Source organism: Adiantum capillus-veneris, chromosome 8 (assembly GCF_014529385.1).
Source record: "Adiantum capillus-veneris isolate H3 chromosome 8, ASM1452938v2, whole genome shotgun sequence".
Classification (NCBI taxonomy): domain Eukaryota; kingdom Viridiplantae; phylum Streptophyta; class Polypodiopsida; order Polypodiales; family Pteridaceae; genus Adiantum; species Adiantum capillus-veneris.
The window spans coordinates 146,287,701-146,313,791 of NC_140938.1; the positions used below are offsets into that span (position 1 = coordinate 146,287,701).

Below are 26,091 nucleotides of genomic sequence, written 5' to 3' on the forward strand. Positions count from 1 at the left end.
ATTTGACAGACAAAAGCAACCAGGATTGTTGCAGCCATTGCCGATCCCTGATAGGCCATGGGAAAGTATAGCAATGGACTTTATCTTTGATCTTCCAAGGATGCAAACAAGAAATGATGGGATTTGGACTATCATTTGTAGGTTCAGTAAGCATGCCCATTTCATTCCTGTTAGGAAGAAGATAAAGCCAGAACACATGGTCAAGATATTCATGAGCAATATCTTTAAATATCATGGGATGCCTCAGTCAATTGTCAGTGACAGGGATCCACGTATGACGAGTCTTTTCTGGAAGGCATTGATTGAGAACATGGCACTAAGCTCAAGTTCTCTTCTTCATTTCATCCGCAAACTGATGGACAGTCAGAAGAGGCAAATTCTACTGTCTTGGACCTGCTCAAATGTTATGTCTCAGAGCACAAGGCAACTTGGGAACACCATCTCCCATTGGTTGAATATGCTTACAATAACACTGTGCATACGTCAACAGGTAAGGCACCATTTGAGATAGTGGAAGGAGGGAAGGAAGTCCTGCCCATTTTGCAGACTAAGGACAAGATATTTGAGGCAGACAAGTATGTGCAAGATATGGATGAAACATACAGGAAGATAAAGATTGCTCTTGAGAAGACTCTCAGGCTAAGCAAAAGGAAGCTGCTGATCGTCACCGTCGTGAACTTGTATTTTCACTTGGTGATTCGGTACTTTTGCGCTTTGAAAAGGCCAGGTTAAGGAAAAGGAAAGGGAAGGAACTCTTGTTTCCTAAGCTCAGTATGCGATATTATGGTCCTTTTCAGATTTCAGAAAAGATCAACGATGTAGCTTACAGGTTAAAGCTACCAAAAGGCTGGAAAATACATAATGCTTTTCATGTCAGCCTTCTAAGGCCCTTTGTTGGTGATGTGCCAGAGAATATGCTTGATGAGGAACAACCCGAAGTGGAAGAATTGGATTTCCCATCATAGAATATATGTGATATCAGGAGATATCCGCATGTATTATTGGCATGCAAGCGAGGTCGCCTGCAGTATTTCAAGGGTGGGGTGTGTCACCAGGAGGTGTATTTTTCCTGTTGCCTTCCGTAAATAAGTATTAGATATATTTATTTTATTTTTACTTGTTTATCCCAAAACCCTTGAAATGGTGCAAGTGGACATTGCATGGCCAGTGTGAAACGGCTACAGCCAAATGGGTTTCTCACATCGGGGATCTAGGTCGGTTAGACAAGGATTGCCCGGGCCAGTTAGCACTGAATTCTGATGAGTATGGAAGCTCCTGTGCGCCAAACTGGAATTTGGGCCACTCGTCAAGTCACTGCAACTTTATAAGTTGAAAGGGGCTAGTAAATTAACCCACATTGTAGATGTTGGTCAAATGGTAGTCTTCAATGATGGTCAGGAGACCGATAGGGACGCCATGGAAGTATCTCCTAAAATTTAGGGAACTGCTATTTTTGACCAAAAAATGTGTTCGCGTCATTAGCTCTGGAATGACAAGGGGAACATTTTATTGCTCTGTTGCCAAGTCAACTGACGCACCAGTTGAGATATTTTTAGCAAGGAAAGCCCAAACTCGGAAACTGGGCGACGTGTCAGCCTGTGAGCGATTTTGCCACTATGGGAGGCAAAAACGAGCTGCATATCAACAAAGGGGACGCCATTTTCAGCCTCAGGTGGATTGTAGCAGGTACAGAAGCTATGGAATGCTTACCTTGCCCTCTATGCACAGTATGGTGACGGGAGTGATGCCCCGCACGCTACATACTGCTCTCTTTCTCCCCTACGTATAGTATGTTATGCCCCACTAGTGGGCTTCTCATTTGACCTATGTACAACTGTGGGGAAATATGCTTTCATGCCGAGGCGAGAGCCTCTTTGCACAGGAACCGGTGTAGCTAGCTGCTGCACCAAAGCAGGTCCACGAGAGGGTGATAACCTCTCGATTGCGCAGTAAATTCAGCACTGTTTGCTTGCTGTTTTTACTCTGTTTTGAGACTGTTTTGTGCTCGGTTTGCTTCCAGAATCAAGGGGCACCAAGCCCAAGGTGCAGGGAACAGTGCAAGGACCGTCGTGTGCCCAAACAGGTCAAAAACAGGACTGAACCAGAAATTACAGCGACCTGGAATTTACTGTTTTGTGCTCCCGACTGAGGGATAACGTCAGTGGGATAGAGTCTTGAGCTTGGAAACTTATTCGGATTAATTTCTGTACCGTTATGTTGTCGAAATTCTGCCAAATCTGGAGCGTACTAGCTGGATGCAGGTGTTATCTTCCAAGGACTCTCTTTTTGTAATTCCCTCTCTCTAAATTAAAGAAATACCGAAAGGGGCGCCAGTCTTTGGGGCCTACAGGGTGTCGGTCTCATGTGCACAGTGACATTCTAGTCGCTGGACGCAACTGTGTTCTCTTCCCTTCTCAGTGCTCTGTGTAAAGTTAACAGGTAATTGAAATAGTACCGTCCTCGTTGTATAGGCCGGTTATACAGACCACCATCGGATGGTGTCCTGTCAGTAGGTAGGGTAATCCAAAATGAGGGGAAAGCCAGACTCAACAGTCTGCGTTGTGAAGGGCCTCCGAGAAGAGGTGTGATCAGACCAAGTTGTCTGCACGATAATCATCCTGTAGAAGTAGGGAAGCCAGACTTATTAGTCTGCAATGCTAAGTCTGCAATGTGAAGAACCTCTGAGAAGAGGAAAGGCCAGACCAATTTGTCTATGCCGTCTTGCCTGTATCTCTTGCCTCCAATCCTCCTCCGGTGTCAACCAAAATAGAATCCGTGCCAACAATGCCACCAAACTGTATCTCGGTGTGCCTCTCAATGTGAATGCTCGAGCTGGGAGTGGCCTACTGCCCAGGTCGAGGGATAAATCTGTTGTAAGGTTATTGAAGGTGAGTGTAAGCAACTTTGAAGGTATCAATCCAAATGATTAGGAGTGCAGAAGAGCAATTGCACTACCATCCAAGCGAGCTTGCGGGTGACTCCGGATGTAGGTGCGTAAGGATGCCTGATCTCTCGCATCTTGCGGGTAAACTCTCTGAGAGAGTCCAAAGGCACTCAAGTCTCACTCTCGTTTGTAGATCCAAGCAGTGAACCTGTCCTAGAAGAGATCCAAGATCCTCTGCCTAAGTCCATGCAGATGCTCCTGTGTAAGCAAGTGATCTACCGTGTCGAGGTCAAGTGGTAAGTGTCTATCCACCCAAGATGGTGGTGTCCTCTGGGAATGTAGGAATCCCATATACCATGAGCATGGCCATATCTCGTGTGAACTCCTCTAATGAGTGCATAGGTGTGTCCATAGCAAACCACAAGTCACCAGCCCCTTTGGAGTGTGCAACCGCCGAATGATGGTTGGAATGAATGGATCTCCCAAGGATCGCATGCCCATAGATGATCAAGCCGATGTCGAAGGTACCGTGTACTGCAGCAGTCACTGAGAGAACCCAACAGAAAAATGATATATAGAAATATATGTGGATGCCCGAACAAAAGTGGGCAGTCGGCCCCAAACTTGGGTGGCGTACAACCTAGACCATGGGTGGCCAACCCGGAGACATACTAGCCGTACAAGTATGCCCTAGGCCTGTGAAGCAGTAGAGTGGTGTAAGTCTAACAACACTATCATTCACTTGCGCTGCACATTACAATGAATGAAACCACACATATTAGATTTTGTGAGACGAGAGTGTTATGATATAATCTCAATTGAGATGGTGTCCATAGTAAATGACAGTGGCGAGAACCCAAAAGAAAAATCCCAACTACCTAAAGGGGAACAAGAAAGGGATATAATTGTATTTAAGATGCAATACAAAATCTCCATCAATGACTTGTTCGAGAAAAATCAAGAGTCTGAATCTACCTATTATGATGCTGTAGACAAAGCGGAAGAGGATCTAGTCACTTTTGGCAAGGAATAGGGAAGAAAAGTTCTTTGACTTTCCAAACCTATGACCTAGTTGACAAAACCCCCCCGGGTAGCCGGTAGGGCACCTTGTGCCGACCGAAAATAACATTTGGAACAAAACTATCACACAAACGACACAAATCTGCAAATCCTTTAGGCACTTAAACTAGGAGAGAACCAGAGATGAGATATGGAGTGATGGAGTTCCACTCCCACATGCACTTGCTCTTCGACTATGCCCTCCTTGCATTTTCTCTTATTTTATTAATCGTCACAAATACAACTGCCATTGCGAGTCTAGCTCCAGTTGGATGCTTAGAACTTGCACAAGGTTTCTCTTTTATGGGCCTATTACAAGTGCTCGAGAACACGAAAATCAGTTTTCTTTTAAAACTGATGGTCCCAAAAGCTCATAAAGTCATTGTTTTCAACGATTGACGCTAAAAGCTGATGCTGCCCCTGCTGTCATCTCACTAGCCTGTGTTCTGCGGTGCATTTCCTGGTGCAAATTGCTGGCTGTCATGCTCAAAGATTGATTTGCCTTTTTGGTGCACCTTGGGCTCGATTGTCCATCCTCTCTCTTCCGGTCCAGTGCCAATATGCCACATCATCAAGCTGTGAGACTCTCATGGATACCATTGCAACAGTAGATTCAGACACCCTTGTCCCTCTTGCAAATCACGTCAACTTTTACATTTACCATCGCTGCATCCAAGCCAACATTTAGAGGCATAGAGCAGCTCCTACTTTGCATTTTCACAAAGGAAGAGATTGATACCATGATGAAGTTGCCCATAAGAGAGTTTATGTGATTGTACTTTTAATGATAGCCTACTCAAGAGACCAGGCGTTGGAAGATATGTTACCAGCTGGCTCTATTTGCATTTTTGGCATTTCTTACCTTAGGTCTTTTGTATTGGACAGTTGGATCATACAACCATGTGTATTTTCCTTTTGGCCTTATAGATCTTTTAAGTTAAACCTGTTGCAGTTAATAAACATTTCATTCATTTCTTGCGTGGTGATGCTTGGCCATTGCTTCTGCTGCACTCTGATCCATAGAGAAAGGGTTACAGCATCAGAATCCAATTTTATGTATGAAAGCTTTCATGTATCTTTAGATGGTCTCAAGTCCTTAGTTTGCATATGTTATTTCTAAAGTGAATGTGGGCATGCTTCCTAGTTTCAGCAGTATGGGATGTGCCCGTGGATGCAAAACTGGGATCTTTTTCGACCCTTATATATGTCTAAGTAGTTTGAGTTCCATCAAGAATGGTATGTTGTAATAGATTTTGATGGTTGTTATGCATTTCTGGTTGGTGTGCAGGTTTGTCACATCAATTCTGGTTTTTTTCAAAAGTGAGTAATTTTTCTTAGCTGTCTTCACTGTATTGTTCTTGGACCAAGTTAATTTTGTCTTTTCTTGGGTGATTCAGGGGACTCCATCAGGAACCCATTAGCTAAGTTTGTTCTAATAGCTTGGATACTTTTCATCCTTCTCCTTGGTTCAAGCTATACAGCTAGCTTGAGCTCAATCTTAACAGTCAACCAACTTTCTCAAAAACCCTTGACCATAGATGAGCTTGCTGCCATGAATAAAACCGTGGGCTTTCAAGTGGGCTCTATTGTTGAAGATTATCTCAAAAATCGGCACAATATAAAGCATCTCAAAGAATTGTACAATGTAACTGCGTATGCAGATGCTCTGCGCTCAAAGCAGGTAGTAGCTATTGTCGACGAAATTCCCTACATCAGCTTGTTTCTCGCAGCACAGTCTGCTTCAAACTGTAAATTTTCAGTCAGCCAAAAGCTCACGATCGCAGGCTTGGGTTTTGTAAGTGCTTTCTCTCATTATATTTCTTGTTAATGTATAGTTTGCATGCAAATAAAATTTGTTAGTTGTAGTGCCTAAACAAAAGTTTTAACACCTAAAGATTTTCTACAATATTTCAACTTAATCAACAGTGAATGAGCTGGGCTGGTTTTCTTTGGGTTACCTATGTGTAAAGCTTTTGACTAGGATGGTACAACGGACTTTGGCTTCTCACCTTCGACTCCTCTGTGTCGTCTCAGCATCCGGTGCTGAGAGGGGGTGTTAGAGTTACACCACCGTTGCTTCGCCATTTTGTACGGCTAGTGATTGTCCCGGGTTGGCTACCCATCGCACATCATGTAGATTGCATGGGCGGACACTTTTAGCACGTGTCGAGCTGGTCATTTTCTGAGCCGGCTGGGTGCACACATTTTTAGCCATTTTTGGGTTTTTATGTTTTTTGCACCAGTTACACATTTTTGCCCTACCTCAACCTAAGATTCTATAAATAGAATGCTTAGGGTCTTGTAGTGCCCATGGCTTGTTTTATTGAATGGCTTGATTGCTTGTGATTAAAACCTCAAGAGTCGTAATAGTGCAACACAACTCGTATATAGCTGGCTGATTATATGTAGCTTTGCTGTCGTCTTCGCCTATATTTGCAGCACTTTTCTTCTATAAAACGGCCTTCCCATAGAGCAGAAAAAATTGCCAGTAGGTGGCATTTCACGTTCCCACACACCATTCAAAATCCTTGCTGGCAATCAATAATTTAGGGGGTGGTTGAGCAATCCCCTGAACTCAACTTGCCCTTTCAGCAGCCAATGGGATTGCAACTTTCATGTATCGCGAAAAAGGATGTCGTTAGATTTTGTGAATCACTTCTTGGGGGTTGTCTGGACTATGTGGTTGGAGTTGTGTTGGGGGGGTGGGGGTGGGGGGGGGGGGCAGCCAGATATTTTATCTGGTGCAGGTGGTTGCCTGCTAAGGTGGACTGCCTGACACTTTTCATATGCTGTGATTAAAGGGCCCTTATTCTGCCAGCTAGCTACTCCACATCTTTGCAGTATGCGGGTATGAAGGCACCGCTCGTCCACAAAGAGGAAAGTGCTCATTAAAGGACGCCCAGAATATAGGTCCTTTCTATTGCAACATAAGTGCTCTGGTAACGGAGGAGTCTTAATTGTGAGAAGCAATATACGAAGGAAGATTGTGTGGCTCTTTGTCCAAATTATCATAGGTCTACAGTTTTGTTCACGGTGTAATTTTTCAGTCTGCTAGATAGTATTTTAAGCTGTTACACAGAAGTGGGTTGATTGACATCATCTGCATTTGAGTCTGAAAACGGTTTTGTGTGTTTGATTGGCTTCTTCTTGCTGTATTGTTTACTAGCTATATATTTTTGTGCTAATACATTGTGTGGCATACACGTCGACCAAAGTATTCTCTAGCATCACAAACTTGAGGGGATTTCTTTACCTTGTGTGGTGACTTCATTGTCATGAGCATGCCCATAGCATCTTCAACCGAGTCATGCGTCATGTCATCCTTGTGGCTGCCTACTTTGCGCGATATGTATGGCCATGCCTTATGTCCAAGAGACTGCATCTGAATAGAAACCCCCACTCCACATTTGTTCAAGACAGCCCAGATTTTCTTGGCCCTGCCCATTCAAGAGACTACATCCCTGACGAGGAACTCACAAAGAACTTACTTTGGCCATCTCAGCCCTTTCCTCATCTGATTTGGAACAATCCTTTGGCTAAGTTACACATTCTACTCCTTCCTCACCTCCATATTGAAATACTTGAGAACTTGACATATGAACTTTTTTTGAGACAAGTAAAGAACCTTCTTACTCTTGTCTCCCATAATCAACATTCCAAAAATATTATTGGCTTCACCCAATTCGTCCATATCAAAATTCTCATGCACTTAAAAGCGTCTACCACAAAGCCGTTCTTTCTGGCGATAAGCATATTATCTGCATAAACAATCAAGATCAAAAGGTTACCGTGTAAAGGCACATGGTAGGCTAGGTGCAAGGTGCACTCACACATTGTGTATTTGTTGCCAATCGGTTCTCTGTGGTCGATGGTGATAATGGGGGGCTAATCTCCCCCTCCCCCCCCTGCCCCCCGCGCCAAAAAAAAAACCCCCATTGAGGCAGATTACTATTACCAACTTCTTTTTTGTTACACAGCCCCGTGTCATTAGTGCTGTTGATACTACACCTGCTTCATCAACTCCAACCTTGACACATCATTGAGGGCCTTCCTCTTCGAGTGGTGTTACCTTGGATAGAGTAGTAGCGCTTACCCGAGCAAGACTTCCACATCCATCTAAGAGGGGACTCAGAGACCCACATCCCGTACAGATGAGAGCTATCATTGAGCGCCATCAGAGGCGGATGCCACGATCATCTCAATCACACAAACGTACATCTTCTCACCAGGCAGACACATCATAGAGAGGATATTTGAATGATACCTTGTATGTTTGGACTTGGATGTAATTTTTAGATAGGTTGCTCATTTCAGCCTTTAGCTTTAGACTTACTTTTGTGTTTCTTTCAGATGAGAGATTTCTTTTATGTATGTACAGGTTTGGTCTCATAGGCCACATTGAACTTTTAGGGACACCCCCCCCCCCCCCCCCCCCCCCCCCCCGCGGTTGCGTTGCCTTCCCCCTGCCCTCTTTGTCGCGCTCCCCTCCCACCCCCTGCCGTGCTCCCACCTCCCTCTCTCTCTCTATCAAGCTCCACCCAACCCCTCGTCTCCCTCCCTCTCCCTTTCTCTGTCAGGTCGAATTATTTTTCGGGGGATGGCTAAGAAATTTCAGAATTCTGGAAACTCAGAATTTCCCTCTCTATCAAGCTCCCCCCAACCCTCGCCTCCCTCCCTCTCCCTTTCTCTGTCAAGTCGAATTTTTTTTTGGGGGGATGGCTAAGAAATTTCAGAATTTTGGAAATTCTGGAAACTCTCCCACCTCTCTCTCTCTCTCTCTCTCTCTCTCTCTCTCTCTCTCTTATCATGGTGACACTTATCCCCACTTTGTACCTTTATGGCATGATACCATTGCTCAGCCTACCAGCCACCCATAGGAGTCGGTAGCACTCCTATCTGTTCTTTGTTTGTAGTTTTCTTGTTTGTACCCAGACTTGGTACTAGACTCATCATTGTAATCAGTTGGTCTCATAGGTCATTTTGGCCTCTTGTAGACGTTAATATATCATTTCATTTCATTTCTCTCTCTCTCTCTCTATCAAGCTCCCCCCAACCCTCGCCTCCCTCCCTCTCCCTTTCTCTGTCGGGTTGAATTTTTTTTTGGAGGATGGCTAAGAAATTTCAGAATTTTGGAAATTCTGGAAACTCAGAATTTCAGCTGCAGAAATTGCAGGAAAGTTCAGAAATTTCAGAATTTCAGTTCAGGTGCAGAAATTGCGGTTCAGAAATTTCAGAAACTGTAGAGATTGTGGATAGGTGTGGAATGCACATGTATGGACGATGTGGAGATTGTAAACAAATGTGGAATGACCTTGTATGCATAATGTGGAGTCACATATTTACATAGTGTGCATTTCTCCCTCTCACGAACTTTCTGTAACAGGCTTGGACACTCCAAGCGAGAAATCAATAGCAACACACGAATAGAAGCTTCATAATCACCGAACTTTGAGAGAGACACGGCCCGACCTAGTTGCGTGCCCAGAGGTATTGGCCCCTAAGTTTGACGCCCCCTTTTGGTACTTCTTTATCTTTAATCATTGCAAAGTACAACTCCCGAGGGACCTCTGCTCTCAGACTCCGCGTCCAGATGCCTGCAAAGTGAGGTCCCAAGGGCTCTTATAATTTTACAAGGGATGCCAAAAGTAGAGCCTTAAAAGCAGTTACACAAAAGCTTCAAACTCAAAAGCACAAGGCCTCCCAAAAACTGGCTGCCAGCGCTAAATACGGAAAACTGTACGGACTGCCACATCAACAGCTTGTCGCGTTTTACGGAAATCTGTACAGTCAGCCACGTTAGCAGCGCGAATCTCAGAAATTTGTACAGTCAGCTACGTCAGCAACACGAATCTCAGAAACTCGTACAACAATCCTCCAGCTTCATTTAAATTCTCTAGTGTCCCTTTGGCCCCGTCGGCAGGGTGCCCATAAATTGGAACAACTCTATCAATAGCCCTTTGTTTGTTAGGCATGCCACATCATCAGTTTGTGACACTTTCTTCCCCTCCCTTTGGAGGTTGCCATTCAAAAATGCAAAGAAGAATTGTGCGAGACCATTCACAAAAGTAATCACAACCTCCTAGATACTCGAAGAAGGTGTTGGTCCAAAAAAGCACGATAAACACACATGAAAATCAGGTGATTGCCCAAGATGAGGAGATAGTGTTACTCAAGAAGGAGCTTGCAAAGATGCGATCACTTCACACACTTGAAGAGGGAGAGCTTCAATCCTCAGTAGTTGACGAACTCAACACAATTAAGGAACAAATGCGGGCCATCAAAGAAGGGGAGAAGCAACACAAAGAAATGACGACTTCGTGGGTGGATGTTATTACAAAGACCCAACAGAAAGCGGATAAAGTTGAGAAGTGGATCAAGATCGCCAACAAAGGAAAAGGCAAGGAGACAACCCCCACAACTACCATCATTAACTGAACACTAGAAGAGGAACAAAGGAGTTAATGATGGTGGTTGTCTCCTTTTGTACCGAAAGGGGGGCAAGTCTTTGGGGCCACTATCTCTAGGCACGGAACTCCGCCGGGCCAGTGTCGAATCAATTGTGAACTGTGAACTGTTTTGAAGTGGTTATTTGTGCTTTTTGCGGTAGATTTTCGACTTGGAGTGTCCAAGTCTGTTACAATGGTCTCAGAGCACGACCAATTTCTCTTCTACGGGAAATACGATCCTTTTTTTTTTCCGCGGCACTTATTGCTTTAGGCAAAGATCAATCGACTCCCTCTGCATCCGGAGATGCGGGGAGGGATCACAACGAAGATTCAGGCAAGGAGTACGGCCCGCCTCTGCCTACTCCGACGGAGCATTGGGAGATGGAGCGTCAACGATTGATTGGTGACGCAACAAAGATGATACTCAATTTTGTGAAGGATCCAAAATTTGCAAAATATATGAGCGAGACCTCTTTCAATGAGGTGCACACGTAGTGGCAGAAGACCACAAAACCACTCCCCAAACCCGCTCTCAAGAAACCTCCTACCCCCAGGAAGTATACAGAGAAAGAATTAGAGGAGGTGGTTGATGCACGAATTGCTCAGCTTTTTGACGCACAGAACAAAGTTAAAAAGCACGAAAAAAAGCAAAAGAAAGGCACTGATTTCCTGGGTTATTTGGGTCGTCAGTCTACTTTTGAAAAGGCAAGAAAGCAGAAGAAGCGTGTTCGATTTGAAGGAGTACCCAGTTCTTCTTCTTCTTCTTCTTCTTCTGACAGTTCTTCTAGCTCCTCTGACTCTAGCGAAGAAGACAGGAAAGGCAAAAAACGAAGCAAAAAGCAAAGCTTCGGAAAGGGTAAGAAAAAGGCAAAGAAGCCTAAATCTCACCCCGTGATTGACAGTTCTACGGAGGACTTGTCTACAGACAATTCGGACTCTGATGACAACAACTTTTATGCAAAGAAGAAGAATTTTTACAAAGCCAATCAGTATGACTTTCTGGAAGACGAAAGCAAGAAAGTCTGAGAGTTTAAGGAAGGTGGACAGTCACTTAAATTTGACACGTTTTCTGGTTATAGAGATGCTTCAAAGGCTTTGTCTTTTGTACAATAGTTTGCAATCGCTTTCGCGGGAGGGCTTTACGCAGAGCGCTCTAAGATTCGGAGAGCTGCCTCTTATTTTAAGGGGAATGCTTGAACTTGGTGGTCCATGCTTCTATTAAACAAGACTACGCCAGTTAAATGGCTGAAATTCAAGAGGCTTTTTATTTCTTCTTGGCTGACTCGAGAGTATGAATGCGATATACGAACTGCTTGGAACCATCTTCGGATGATCAAGAAGGATACAGTGGATGCTTATTGCGAGAGATTCTGGAGCTCTTTTCTACCTGCCTCTTCATTTAAGAAGATCTTGTTCAAGGAACAGATTGAGCGGTTTACCTTGGGTCTACCTACAGAGATCCGAGATCACTGCTTGGAACAAAAGTCAGCTTCCATTCAGAAGTTGATGAGTCATGCGAACCGGGGTTTTCCATTCACTCAGGTAGTTTGACCTACCCCATCGATGAGATCACGACGCAAAGAGCTGAACAGACTTCGACAAATGAAAGTAGAAAGAGGAAGAGCAACCCAGAAAAGAAAGATGCACGACCCAAACTCACTCCTCAGGAGAGAGCTCGCTACATCAGGGAAGGGAAGTGCTTTGGATGCGGGGAAATTGGGCATATCTCGGCAAAGTGCCCTAAAAAGGCACAGAAAGAACGGAACGACAAGGACGATGAAAGGCCTGAGAGTTCGAGAGCAGCTGAGGACTGTGGAAGAAAAGGCAAGATGAAAACAGGACTGGTTCCAGACTGCGTGGGTATCGATCCCAGCACGATGAACGAGAGTACATAACTTTGCCGAGCTTAGGACAAAGTGAAAGACCAAGAAGCCCTCATCTTCTTCGATGGAGGAGCCAAGGCCAACTTCATTCACCGGAATTGGCGGCGCGGCTCGAGATCACTCCCGATCGAATGGGATCACTTGCAAAGGCAGTTCTAGCGGCACCCGGCAGGGACGTAGCCATCACACCTATCATTGGCAAACTTCGGTTGCATTGTCAAAGGTATTTGGGGCATGAGCACTTTTACATAATGCCTTTGGAAGGTTGTGATGTCCTCTTGGGAATTCTCTGGTACCACAAGAACAACGCCGTGGTCGACTATCGGGCGAGGAAAGCGACATTGACCACAGAGAAGGGCAAAACCATTGTACTTGATATTAAACTTAAGGGCGAGTCTGTCCCTATTGTATCGGCTTCGGCCATTTCAAAGTTAATGAAATCCAATCTGTTTGTTTACTCGATCTTTTTAAAAGAGTTGAGTGATGAGGATAGGACAAATATGTCTGAACTTGATAAAGAACGCCAAGATTTTCTCCACGTCCATGCCGATTGCTTCTCAGAAGGCTTGCCAGGCGAGTTACCACCCGCTCGTCCTGAAGATCATACCATTGATTTGATACCTGGAAGCACACCACCGAACCGGCCACCTTATCGTGTGAGCGGAGCCCAGAACGAAGAGATTATGAACCAAGTGAAAGACCTCTTGGAAAAGGGTCTTGTCCAGCCTAGTACTTCATCTTATTTCTCTTCAGTGTTGCTGGTTTTGAAGAAAGACGGATCTTGGAGAATGTGCATCGGTTATAGAGCTCTCAATAAAATCACCATCAATAACAGATTTCCAATTTCCTAAAATCGATGATATACTTGACCGACTTCACGGATCCTCATGCTTTAGTAGGATCGACTTAAAAAGTGGATATCATCAGATCCGAATCGCGCTGGGAGACGTCTACAAGACAACCTTTCGGACGACTTTTGGGTTATTTGAGTTTTTGGTGATGCCTTTTGGCTTAACCAATGCTCCTGCGACATTTAACCTGATGATGGACAAGATTTTTTGAGAGTACAGGCTATTTGTTGTTGGCACTTTCTTTGACGATATCATTGTTTTCTCAAGGATGAGGCAGAACATAGAGATCATCTGCTTAAAGTCTTTCAGGCATTACGAGATCACAAGTTAGTGATTAATGCGAAGAAAAGTGAATTTTTCCTACCAGAGATACACTTTTTGGGACACATTGTGTTAGTAGCAAGAGTGCAGATGGATCGGGCCAAGATAGAGACTATCTGTGATTGGCCCGATTTGAAGAATGTCCATGAAGTTAGAAGCTTCTTGGGATTGTGTTCGTACTATAGGCGGTTCATTCGAAAGTTTGCAGAGGTTGCTTCCTCTTTGCATATCTTGACATAGAAAGGAGTCTGTTTCTCGTGGGGACCCACATAAGTAACTGCCTTTCAAACTTTGAAAGAGAAACTGACTACGGGACGAGTTCTGACTTTGCCGGACTTGCAGAAGTCATTTGAAGTATATTGTGATGCTTGTGGTCGTAGTCTGGGTGCAGTCTTAATGCAAGAAGGCCATGTCATTGCTTATGAGAGCCGATTGTTCTCAAGGCCGAAATTGACAACACAGATTTATGAGAAAGAGCTTTTGGCGGTTATCCATGCTCTTACTCAGTGGTGGCGACACTACCTACTCGGAGCGGATTTTATTGTCTTTACAGGCCATCAAAGTTTATGCTACTTCTTGTCACAGAAGCAACTTTCGGAAAAGCAGACGCTGTGGGCGAACATCTTGTCATAGTTTCACTTCCAGATTGTCCATGTTTAGGGACATAAGAATTTGGTGGCAGATGCTTTGTCTCGGAAGCCGTTGGTTCTTGCTATTTCCGCGTTCACCATAGGAGCTTCGAGGATATGGTCGACCAGTATGCCACAGATACAGATTTTGCAAACGTTTTCACACGGATACGTGATGGGGAGACAATAGCGGGATATTCCATTCGGGATGGCTACTTGATGAGAAAAACCATGATGTGCATTACACAGCCGTTGAGGGAAAAGGTTACGACTGAATGCCACTGTCCGCCTTTTACGGGTCACCGCGGCATTGCTACCACCATGAAAGGGGCAGAGAGATATGTCTTTTGGACGAGACTAAGAAGGATGTGGACGAGTTTGTGCACAGGTGCTTGGTATGCGAGAAGGTCAAGTTTGACATGCATATAGCACAGGGATTGTTACAGCCTTTGCCCATACCCACCCGCCCCTGGAAAAGTATTGCAATGGATTTTATTTTTGATCTCCCGAGAACATAGAGTAGTCACGATGGTATCTGTTATTGACAAATTTATCAAGCAGGCTCATTTCATTCTAGTGAAGAAAACGGTCAAGCCGGATCACTTAGCGAGACTGTTTGTGGCCCAGATTTTCAGAGTACATGGCATGCCTGAGACGATTGTCTTCGACAGGGACCCTGATTTACGAGTTTGTTTTGGAAGGCAATTTGGGTACAACATTGACACGCGGTTGTAGTTCTCGTCATCTTTCCATCCGCAGACTGACGGGCAATCTGAGATTGCCAATTCAGTGGTTTTTGATTTATAGAAGTCTTATATCTCGGACCAGAAGACTCAATGGGAAAAGTATCTACCTTTGGTGGAATTTGCCTACAATAACACGATACACTCTTTGACGGGGAAGGCGTCATTTGAGATTAGTGAAGATGTTGTGAAGGTTTCACCCTTCCTAAGCACGAAAGATAAGATTTTTGAAGCCGATGAGTACACATGCGACTTGGACACGGCTTTTACCAAGGTCCACGAGGCTTTGCAAAAATCTCAGGAAAGACAGAAAAAGGCAGCGGATCGCCATCGTCGCGATTTGAAATTTAGGGAGGATGATTGGGTTCTCTTACGTTTTGAGAAGGCACGCATGAGAAAGAAAAAGGGAAAGGAGAGGCTTTTTCCAAAGCTTAGTATGAGATACTACGGACCTTTCGAGATCTCCGAAAAGATCAATGATGTCTCCTTTCGATTGAGACTGCCTGACACTTGGGAGGATTCACAATGTATTTCATGTGAGTCTCTTGAAACCTTTAAAAGGTGATGTACCCGAAGATGGGGAGCCCGATGAGCAACCCGAAGTAGAGGAAAACAAGGAGATCCTTGTTCTTGAATAGATTTTGGCACATAAGGACAGAAAGAATAAGGGTAAAGTAAGAAGGCGGTTCTAGGTTAAATTCAAGAACTATCCTGCATTGGATGCGAAGTGGATGGAGGAGGAGGACCTAGCAAATACTCCTCAGATTGTGAAACTTTACCGTGAAGCTTTTGGTTTAGCATAGTCTATTCCAAATGGAACCCAGAATTCAGTTTGGCCGGAGATTTGTGCAGTGGGTTTTCACAAGAGGGAAGTTACTCCGCTCGTTTGTCAACAAATGCCTTGATTTTTAGAATACTAGAGTCATTGATGTCTCTTTGAGCTTCAGAGATTCTGAGAGTTGACAATATTCTGCTGTATGACTTTATGAAATGAAATTCCAGAATATGAAACTGATTTGTTTTTGACTTGCTTTTAAGTGCAGGAACTGATAGACGAAATGACTGTAACATTTTGGTCTAAATGATCTCGAATAGACATGGTTGCAATAGGGGTTAGTCAATCGGACATCATGAGGTTCTGAGTGGATCTAGATGCGATTACTAACTGCATTGTTGATAAATCATAGTCTAAGATCCGAATGAATGTTGAATGTCATGTGATGTCCTGTGATGTCTAGTGATGTCTTGTGATGTAACTGTTGATTGGTACATGTGCTAGATGTGTGTTCCTAGTGCGTAGGTACTAACAGTTAGTGTCTGCTAAGATAGTTTATGGCCTTTGTCTGTTTTGTAGGCGTAATTGAGGGCGATTACAATGCTTCAAGAGGGGGGTATGTCACAAACTGGTACGTGGCGGACACATGCAAACATCCTTTTGCTGGACAGCCCTGGCAGAACATCTGATTGGTTGGTTGCTGCAGAAATTCCGGACGACATGCTGACGTGGCTTGTCCGTAAAATCCGGCGCCATTTGCGGAGATGCTGATGTGGCAGCAGCAATGGCAACTTGCTTTTGCTGGCTGATTTTGGCTACGTTGGAGCTTTATTGAATTGCTTTAGTTTACTAAAGAAAGCTAGAGTTGACTTGCTTTATTTTAGCATAAGAGAAAGAGAGAGAAAGAGCCTTTGCTTTATCTGGGCTTTTGATTTTTAGTTTTTGAAGCTTTTGGGGCTCTGCTTTTAGCATCCCTTTGTAATCTATAAATAAACAGGAAGGCCTCTCACAACTCAGAGCATCTGGACGCAGAGTCTGAGTGTGTTGCTTGCCTGCACTCTTGTACTTTGAACACAGATTAATACAAAAAGAAATACCGAAAGGGGCGCCAATCTTTGGGGCCAATATCTCTAGGCAAGGAACTCCCCTGGCCATTGTCGAATCAATTGTGAATTGTGAACTGTTTTGAAGTGGTTATTTGTGCTGTCACGGTAGATTCTCGACTTGGAGTGTCCAAGTCTGTTATTACAGGGGTAATGAGCTGTCACAAACGAGAGCTTGGAGAGTGAACAATAAGAAAAGTGGAAGCAATTGGGAAACCCCACAAAGGAAAGGGCACTTATCTTGCGCTTCCCCTCCATGGAAGCGAAGGACTTTTTGATTTGAAAGAGACCAACTCTCAAGAAGATGGACATCTTTCTTGGAGATGACCTCACACTCTCGCAGATTGCTCACATGTAGGAGGTAATGCAAAATATTAGAGCGGCAAGGGAAAAAGGTAAGATTGCTTTTTATCGAGATGGAAGGGTGGTGATATCGCATGATGGTGTGAGACCTATGGGACCACATTGAAGATGGTAGCATGGAATTGTAATGGGTCACTTCGTCTTGATGTAGGGGCATTTGAGGATAGCTTTATGGGGAGAGACATTGTCTTTTACTTGAGAGACACACCCGACACCGGTACAGCTGATGCCACATGTGAGTGGATATAGGTGGGAGACAGCTTGTAGAGCAAAGACGAGATCAGAGCTTAGGGATAGAGGGTCAGGCGGAGTAGGAGTCCTATTCAGAGAGGAGCTACAATTGCTGTGAGATTGAGGCTTGTACAAGTAGATTCTTGTACATTACTATATGTTACTGCCCCCCCTGGCACATTAGTGTATGTTGCACTTGGAGAACAATCCCCTTTCTTTGTATTAGACAAGGATATATGGGAATTTTCCAGAGATGGTGACATTATTCTCTTGGGGAACTTTAATGCCCGCATGAGAAATTATCAGACAACTTTTTATGATACCTTAGATGAGATACTGAGAGAGCTAGATTTCAGTGATATGAAGCTTGTAGACACAAAATGAGTACATTGAGTATGGGAGATATTTGATGGAGATGGGGGCCCACATGGATTGGCCATACTTAATGGCCTACAACAATTTCTTGGGGCTAGCGCAGTGGACTATGTCCTGACAGAGCCGAGCTTCATCCCTTGCATTCAGGAAATTCACAGTAGGACCCAAACTAGTGGGTGTAGCTGTGAATCATGCTATCTCAACATTTTTAGTTTCCTTTCAGTACAGTACAGCTCAGGTCTCAGGCATCGGGAGGACACATACCCACTATATGTTTACACCTCAGATTGACTCTGTTTATACAGAGGAGATCTATGGTCTTCTATGTACAGCAGCCAAGCTAGGACTCTTAGTGGAGGAGATCTCCACTTTGCTGAGTGAGACATTGCATGTTGAATGTAAGGTGCAACGGAAGTGAATGTTGAACTTTGCTCAAGATGAGTGCTCCGAACTGTGCTCAAGGGTTCCTTTTACTTACGGAAGGAAGAGCCTTCCGTTCCTTTAGTGAGAGAGTGCAAGTGGTCACAAACAAAGTGGGAAACACTGAATGAAGGTGCTGAGATTGAGAGATAGAGAGAGAAGAATATGACACCAAAATGTTGTTAAACCCTCCTCCAAATGCCCCACTCTCTATGACAAGAGCGGTTTACTATTGATTGCACAAATCTCTACAATGCGATGGACTCGCAAACGATGTCGACGACGACGAGACGGCGGGCTGAAATCTACGAACCTCATATCTGCTGAATTCTGACTCTATGTTGATGACGATGTCGATGGCGACGATGCGACGATGACGAGCTGAAAACGCAGATGTTGAAATCTGCGAATAGTTGGCTGAATCTGCAAACATTGGCTGATCTGACCCTGCGGCGAGGATCTGCTGCGGGAAGGTGAGATCTTTGAGGTTTGGGGCTGCTCTAGCGGAGTCTAAATGCTAAAAACTGAAAACGTTGATGCAATGCATGGTTCTGTCGTCGGGAATATGCAAAACGCTGATGGTAAACTGCAATTGCAAAAACGTTGGGCTGATCTGCTGGAAACTGCTAACGCCAGGCTGATTTGCAATCTGCAAAACACTGGGGCTGATCTTGATGAAAAATGCTAGCTAAGTTGTTGCAGAAAGCTGCTACCGCCGGCTGATCTGCAACTGCAAAACACAAGGGATGAATCTTGATGAAAAACGCTAGGCTTGATCTTTGGTCTTTGGCTGAAAACGCTAAGTTGTCCGCCCCGGGGGGGGGGGGGGGGGTGTCTTGCTGAGAAGATGCTATACATACCAAATAGAGTAGGAGACAATGGACAACCTTGTTTCACTCCAATAGTGGGAGTCAACTAAGTCTATCCCTTTTGGAGTACATACATGTCCCATCACTGATCTGTAAAGAGCCATGATTGTCCAAATCAACTCATTGGGCACTCCAATCACGTGTAGTCTGCACATCAATCTGGCTCTGGGCACCATGTCAAATGCTTTGTGAAAATCCACAAAGCTACAATAGCCTATAGGTCCGTCTCCCATGTGCACTACCCTCCTCGATGATGGCTCTAAGTGTCACAATATGGTCAAGAGTGGAGAAGCCTCTTCTGAAACCGGTTTGTCCTATTACAGGCTTGGACACTCCAAGCGAGAAATCAATAGCAACATACAAACAAAAACTTCAAAATCACGTAACTTTACAAGAACGCGAGAGAGAGAGAGAGAGAGAGAGAGAGAGAGAGAGAGAGAGAGAGAGAGAGAGAGAGAGAGAGAGAGAGAGAGAGAGAGAGAGAGAGAGAGAGAGAGAGAGAGAGAGAGAGAGAGAGAGAGAGAGAGAGAGAGAGATGAAATGAAATGAAATGTTATATTAACGTCTTCAAAAGGCCAAAGTGACCTATGAGACCAGAAAGTTACAATGCAGTGTATCTGATACAAAGTCAGATTAACAAAATAAATTAAACTAGGATAACAAAATATAAATACTGTGAGACCCTAAACTAAGTAGTACAATGTGAAGACAATATGGGAGGGGAGTAGAGATCCATCTTCATCTGCACTCTGGACGTCGAAAGAGTATGGCTTGAATCCTTTGCTGTAGCCTCCTTCGAAACTGTGTAGCTCCTCTTCTCCATCGGGGTCGTCTAGATCTCCCTAGCTCCAATGCTCGGTCTATGAGAATGCTAGTAGTGCGGGTAGACCTCTCCACCGTTGGCTGCTCCTCTGTCTGTTCTTCTGGGTGTACAATATCTAGTGTAAAGAAATCTGTGATCTGTCTCTGGGGATGTCTCTCTTTAGCTCTCCTCAGTAAAGTTTCTCTATGCCTGTGTAACTCAAGTAGATATAGCCCAAGACATCTTTGATCCTCATAACTCATGACCCTAGATAGAGGCCCAATACCTTCTCTGAATAGACAATGAAAACGGCCTCGTATCTCATAGTACACTGTGCAATGACATATGTAATGTACTTTTGTCTCCGGTTCTAGATGGCATAAGCGGCATATCCTGCTATCTGCTGGTGTCTCTCTGAATCTGCTAGTCTCAATCTCAAGCTGATGTGAGGACATGCGTATCTGGCCAATGGCACAACGCAAACCATGCGAAAGATGCGTGTCCATATAGCTAGGTCGAATCACAAACCCATCCCCCGTGAGGTGGAGAAGATGCTCTCTATAGAAAGCCATCTTCGTGCCCAACTCCTGTAACGGCTCTATCCATGTCCTCCTCGTGTCCAGCTGGATCAGATCCTAACGAATGAGTCTATATCTCTACCCGTGTCAGAGACCTCAAGGGTGCCTGTAGGGAGTATTGAAAAGGAGGCAACTTCTCCATGGTGAAACCATGTGTCTGAAACCATGATGCCATCTGTGCATACCAGCATGATGTATCCCCATTAAGAGCTAATTGTCTAGAGGACTCTAGAGCCACCCTGGCATATCTGTCTCTGGTAGTATCCCACAGACTGTGAAGAAAGGAGACTGATCTGGTAAGCGCCTCAATCTCCATAGGGGGGGCAGCTAATTCCGCGTGAATGATATCATGCGGTACGGAAACCTTGGCTCTAATCAGTCGAGAGATCATAGATACTAGGGGCTTCTCCATACGCCTCCAACCATCCTGGCCTATAGAAGGTCCCCAGACCTGCACCCGATATAACAAAGTAGAGGCAACCAAAGTATCAAAGAGCCATAACTTTGTCCTAGGTTCTTGGAACTGAACCTGCGAACACATCCTCTCCATTCCTCCTAGAGCGGCCCCAGCTCTAGTTAGTCTAGTCACTGCTGCTCTTCTCAAAGAAAATCTCGGCCCAGTAAAGATTACCCCCAGGTAGGTGTATGCATCTGTATACTCCACAATCTCCTGACCATATTTGAAAGTAGGTACTGATCTCCTGACCCATTGCGGTGTGGTGTTAAACACCATAACCTTGGTTTTACCTAGGTTTACACACAGTCCACTATCCTTTGCAAAACTGCGTAGTGCATCCAACTGTCGTTGCATACCTTCTGGTGAGTCAGATATCAACACAATATCATCAACATATAGCAACAATGGGATCCACGTCCCTGCCAGCTGGGCACCCCTGTCACCCTCTCTGTCAATGTAATCGGACGCCTCATCAACATACATACCAAAAAGAGTAGGAGACAATGGGCAGCCCTGTTTCACTCCAATAGTAGAGTGAACTAAATCAGATACCCCTTCCGGAGTGCGTACATGTCCCACCACTGATTTGTACAAAGCCATAATCCCCCAAATCACCTCTATGGGCACCCCCATCTCCTGCAGCCTGTGCATCAATCGAGCTCTTGGTACCATGTCAAATGCTTTGCGAAAATCCACAAAGCTACAATAGATCCATCTCCCATGTGCTCTGCCCTCCTCAATGATGGCCCTGAGTGTCAGAATATGATCAAGGGTGGAGAAACCCCTCCTGAAGCCGGCCTGACCCTTTGCTCGTACACCCTCGCCCTCTACCCAATTACTGAAGTGTTACTCCAGAATAGATGCATACAACCGTGCCAATGTGTGTCCAACCATAATAGTGCGGTAGTTCCCAGGCTCTGTAGGGTCACCAGCCTTGAAGATGGGCACAATATTAGACAACCTCCAAGTCTCAGGTAATCCCTCACACATGGCACGATTGAACAACACTGCGAGAACCTCCATCAGCATATTCCTGGCATGTATAAAGTGCTCCGCTACTAGACCGTGATGATCATATGCCTTCCCGGTCCTCATCCTGTCGATGGCCCTTTGTACCATCTCAGGTGTAAAGAAAGTGCTCGTAGCTGGGCAAGGCTTGGTAGGGTTTGGAAGGGCTTCCTGTCCAGGAACCGTATATAATGATGTCGCATATTGGCCCCACACATCAGGTGAAGTAATCACTGGTGGAGGGGAGTTCTCATGGAAGAGTCGCCATGCCTCTCCTGAGTCCCTACTCAAGAACATCTGATAGAAGTCTCGCTCCATCTGAGCCAAGTAAGCTCGCTTCTTGCGTCGCACAAGGCGTCGGAAAGCAATCCGAGATTGTCTGTAAGTGATGACTCCTAAAAGAAGATCCCTCTGAAGCTGGGCTCTCATCTCTCTGCACTCCTCATCATACCAACTATTCTGGGGCATGCTCCCAGAATGTCGTCTCTTGCCCGGATGAGTATGTGGGTATGCCACTGATGCAGCCCCATGCAGTGTCTCAGTCAGTAGAGTGGTGCACTCCTCCACTGAGAGGCCTGTACCATTTGTGCCAGCTGTGCCTTCCAATAGACAGTCCCAGATCTCCTCTGTATAAACGAAATCAGTCTCTGGTGTAAATGTATAGCGGGTGTGTGACTTGCCTCCTGATGTCCGGGTTGTACTACACTGAAATTTAACGGACAATGTCAAGAGAGCATGATCTACTGCTATGCCCACTGGCCTGGCTCCCACAGTGAAATCCTGAATGCAGGGGACAAAGCTCGGTTGTGTCATAACATAATCCATTGTACTGGCCCCATGTCTGTGTGGAAAGCATGTGAAACCGGCTGCTTCGGGAAATCGTTGTAAGCCATTAAGTATGGCTAATCCATGTGTAGTCGTCATTTCCAAGAGGTATCTCCCATACTCCGTCTGCTCTCTGTCATCTGAGCATCTGTCAAGTCCCAACTCACCCACATCCAGCTCTCTAAGCATCTCATCTGAAGTGTCGTAGAAGACTGTCTGCGAGTTGCCCGTTCGGGCATTGAAGTCCCCTAGGAGAATGATATCACCATCCTTAGAAAACTCCCATATGTCATCATCTAGAATAGAGAAAGGCGACTCCCCTCTGGATGCAGCATACACAGAATGTACTGGGAGGAAAGTAACATATGGCAATATATAGGAATCGACTTGTGTCAGCTCTCAGTCTCACCCACATATATCTAGCATGATCATCTCTTCGCACAATATGTAGTAATGGTTGTAGTTCCTCTCTGAATAGCATTGCTACTCCTCCTGAACCTCTACTCCCATGCTCAGATCTCGCATTTGTCCTGTGAGCTGTCTCCCATCTGTATCCCACCACAGGTGGCATTACTTGTCCAGGGGCTTGATGAGTCTCTGAGAAGAATACAATATCCTTGTCTTTGAAACTGTCCTCAAATGCACCCACGTCCAATCTCATAGACCCATTACAATTCCAGGTAGCCATCTTCAGTGTGGTCCCATAGGTCTCGCACCGTCATGCAGTGTGCCGCTCTAAAATCACCACCCGTCCATCTCTGTAAAAGGCTATCTTTCCCTTCTCCCTTGCCGCTGTAATCTCTGGCATTACCTCTCTCATATGTGCGAGCATGGAGAGAGAGAGAGAGAGAGAGAGAGAGAGAGAGAGAGAGAGAGAGAGAGAGAGAGAGAGAGAGAGAGAGAGAGAGAGAGAGAGAGAGAGAGAGAGAGAGAGAGAGAGAGACACAACATGGCAGAGTTCCACGCCCAAAAGCACTGGCCCTAAAGATTGGCGTCCCTTTCGGTATTTCTTTATTATTGCTCACAGCAAAGTACAACTCTCGTCAGACTCTGCATCCACATGCTTTGCAGAGTGAGGCCCCAGGGACTCATAAACATTACAAGGGATGCCCCAAAGAAGAGCCCCATAAGCACTATCCTCAAAAGCATTGAACCTCCAAAAGCTAGCACTAAAGGTGCCAGCACGTTTTGCGGAAGTCCGTATGACTTACCACGTGAACAACGTAAAACGCGGACATCCATACGGATGCCACGTCATCAGCCTTCACGCAAGTTTCTTTTATTCCTTGTGTCCCTTAGGTGCCAACGGATAGGGTCCCATAAGTTGGTAGAAACTTAACTTTTAAAATTTGGCCACTCGGCAAGACTTTAAAGTTGGTAAAACTTCTTCCGCGTCTTTCACTAGGGGATATGACCCTTATCTGTTTGGAGTCCGCCGTCCATCAGGTTATGCCATGTCATCACTTTGTGACATGTCCCGCTGCCCGTATGCCCTCACTCTCTGTCCATCTGCTCAACTGTTCTCAAGAATAGATGCATACAACCGTGCCAATGTGTGTCCAGTCATAATAGTACGGTTTCCAAGCATCGTAGGATCCCTTGAAGATAGGCACAATAGTAGACAGTCTCCAAGTCTCAGGTAGACTCTCATACATAACAAAATTGAACAAGTTGCAAGAACCTCTATCAGCATATCTCTAGCATGTATAAAGTGCTCTGCTACTATTAGACCATCATGATCATATACCCCCTCCTTGTCTTCATCCTGTCAATGGCTGTCTTTACCATCTCAATGGTAAAAAAGGTACTCGTAGATGGGCATGGCTCACGAGGATCTGGAAGGGGTGTCTGTCCAAGGACCGTATATAAGGATGTTGCATCCTCACCCAACACATCAGGGGAGGTAATCACTGGAGGAGGAGAGTGCTCATGGAAGAGACATCGTGCCTCTTGAGTCTCTACTCAAGAACAACTAGTATAAATCTCTCTCCATCTGAGTTAGGAACGCTCGCTTCTTCCGTCGCACAAGGCGCTGGAAGGCTATTTGAGACTGTTTATGATTGATGACCCCTAGGAGAAAATCCCTCTCGAGTTGTGCTCTCGTCTCTCTGTATTCCTTGTCATACCAAGTGTTATGAGGCATGCTCCCAAGATGGCGTCTCTGCTCAAGTTGAGTGTGGATATGCCTCTGCTGCTGCAGTGTCACGTGCACATCTAACCCTATGTGCATGTGGACAAGCTACTTCATGACAAGGGTTCAAACAGTCTAACCTAGCAAGTGTTCTGGCACCTTTGTGAGTCTATTCGCAGACCGTTCATGCCCAGGCACTTACAGTAGATGCATATCCTCTGGTTGCACACAGCATGATCATCATCATTCACATCCGCTGCACCTTACATTGGTAGGGGCCTTCGGAGGAGGGTTTGACAACTTTAGTGTCGTATTCTTCTCTCTCTATCTCTCAGTCTCAGCACCTTCATTCACAGTGTTTCTCACTTTGTTTGTGACCACTTGCACTCTCTCACTAAAGGAACGGAAGGCTCTTCCTTCCGTAAGTAAAAGGAACCCTAGAGTACAGTTCGGAGCACTCATCTTGAGCAAAGTTCAACATTCACTTCCGCTGCACCTTACATTGGTATCAGAGCACATACCTATTTTCCCTATTTTAGCCATTTTTCACTTATTATTAATAAGTGACTTTGTTGGGAAACTGGGTAGGGCAATTTGACCAAGCATGTATATAAGAAAGCTATCGCTAGCACTTTCTGGCAGAAGAGGCAGCAGGGACCAAACATCCAACAGTTAGATGAGGTTTCGGATTACATTGATGACAGAGGTGCCCAGCTAGCAGGGACATGGACTTCATTGTATGTATATGCTGATGGTATTTTGTTGATCTCTGAATCACCGGAGGGTATGCAGTGACATTTGGATGTAGATTTGCGGAGGATAGTGGATTGTTTGCGAACCTTGGTAAAACCAAGGTTATGGTGTTTAACACCTGTCTTCAATGGCCAAGTTTTTCTTTGAAGAGAGCAACAGAGACTAGACTGACCAGAGCGTATGCGGCCTTGGGAGGATGTGTTCGCAAGTTCAATTCCAAGAACTCTGAACAAAACTTTGGCTCTTTGATACCTTGGTAGTTTCAGCTATGCTCTATGGGGTTCAGGTTTGGGAACCCTCTGTGGGTGAGGATGGGTAGAGAGTCATGGAGAGGCCTTTGGTATTTATGATTTCCCGATTGATTAGAGCCAAGGCATGCGTGCCACACGAGATCATTAGAGCGGAGTTAGTAGCCCCTCCTATGGAGATAGAGGCGCTTACGAGATCAGTCTCCTTCATGCACATCCTATGGGTCTGACATGCGAGATTGGCCCTTGAGTCCTCCAAACAGTTAGCATTACAAGGGGACACATCATGCTGGTATGCACAGATGTTAGCATGGTTCTAGATACATGGCTTCAACAT

General features: G+C 45.1%; 1 protein-coding gene across 2 annotated transcripts in view; it reads left to right on the forward strand.

Moving 5' to 3' along the window:
- LOC147453128 (glutamate receptor 3.1-like) overlaps window positions 1-26,091 on the forward strand; it is a 54,528-nt gene that overhangs the window by 20,244 nt on the left and 8,193 nt on the right. For both annotated transcript variants that reach the window (XM_086518611.1, XM_086518610.1), the window contains 2 exons: window positions 5,232-5,263; window positions 5,341-5,738. In XM_086518611.1, coding sequence (XP_086374737.1) covers window positions 5,232-5,263; window positions 5,341-5,738 — 430 coding nt within the window. The remainder of the gene's footprint in view (window positions 1-5,231; window positions 5,264-5,340; window positions 5,739-26,091) is intronic.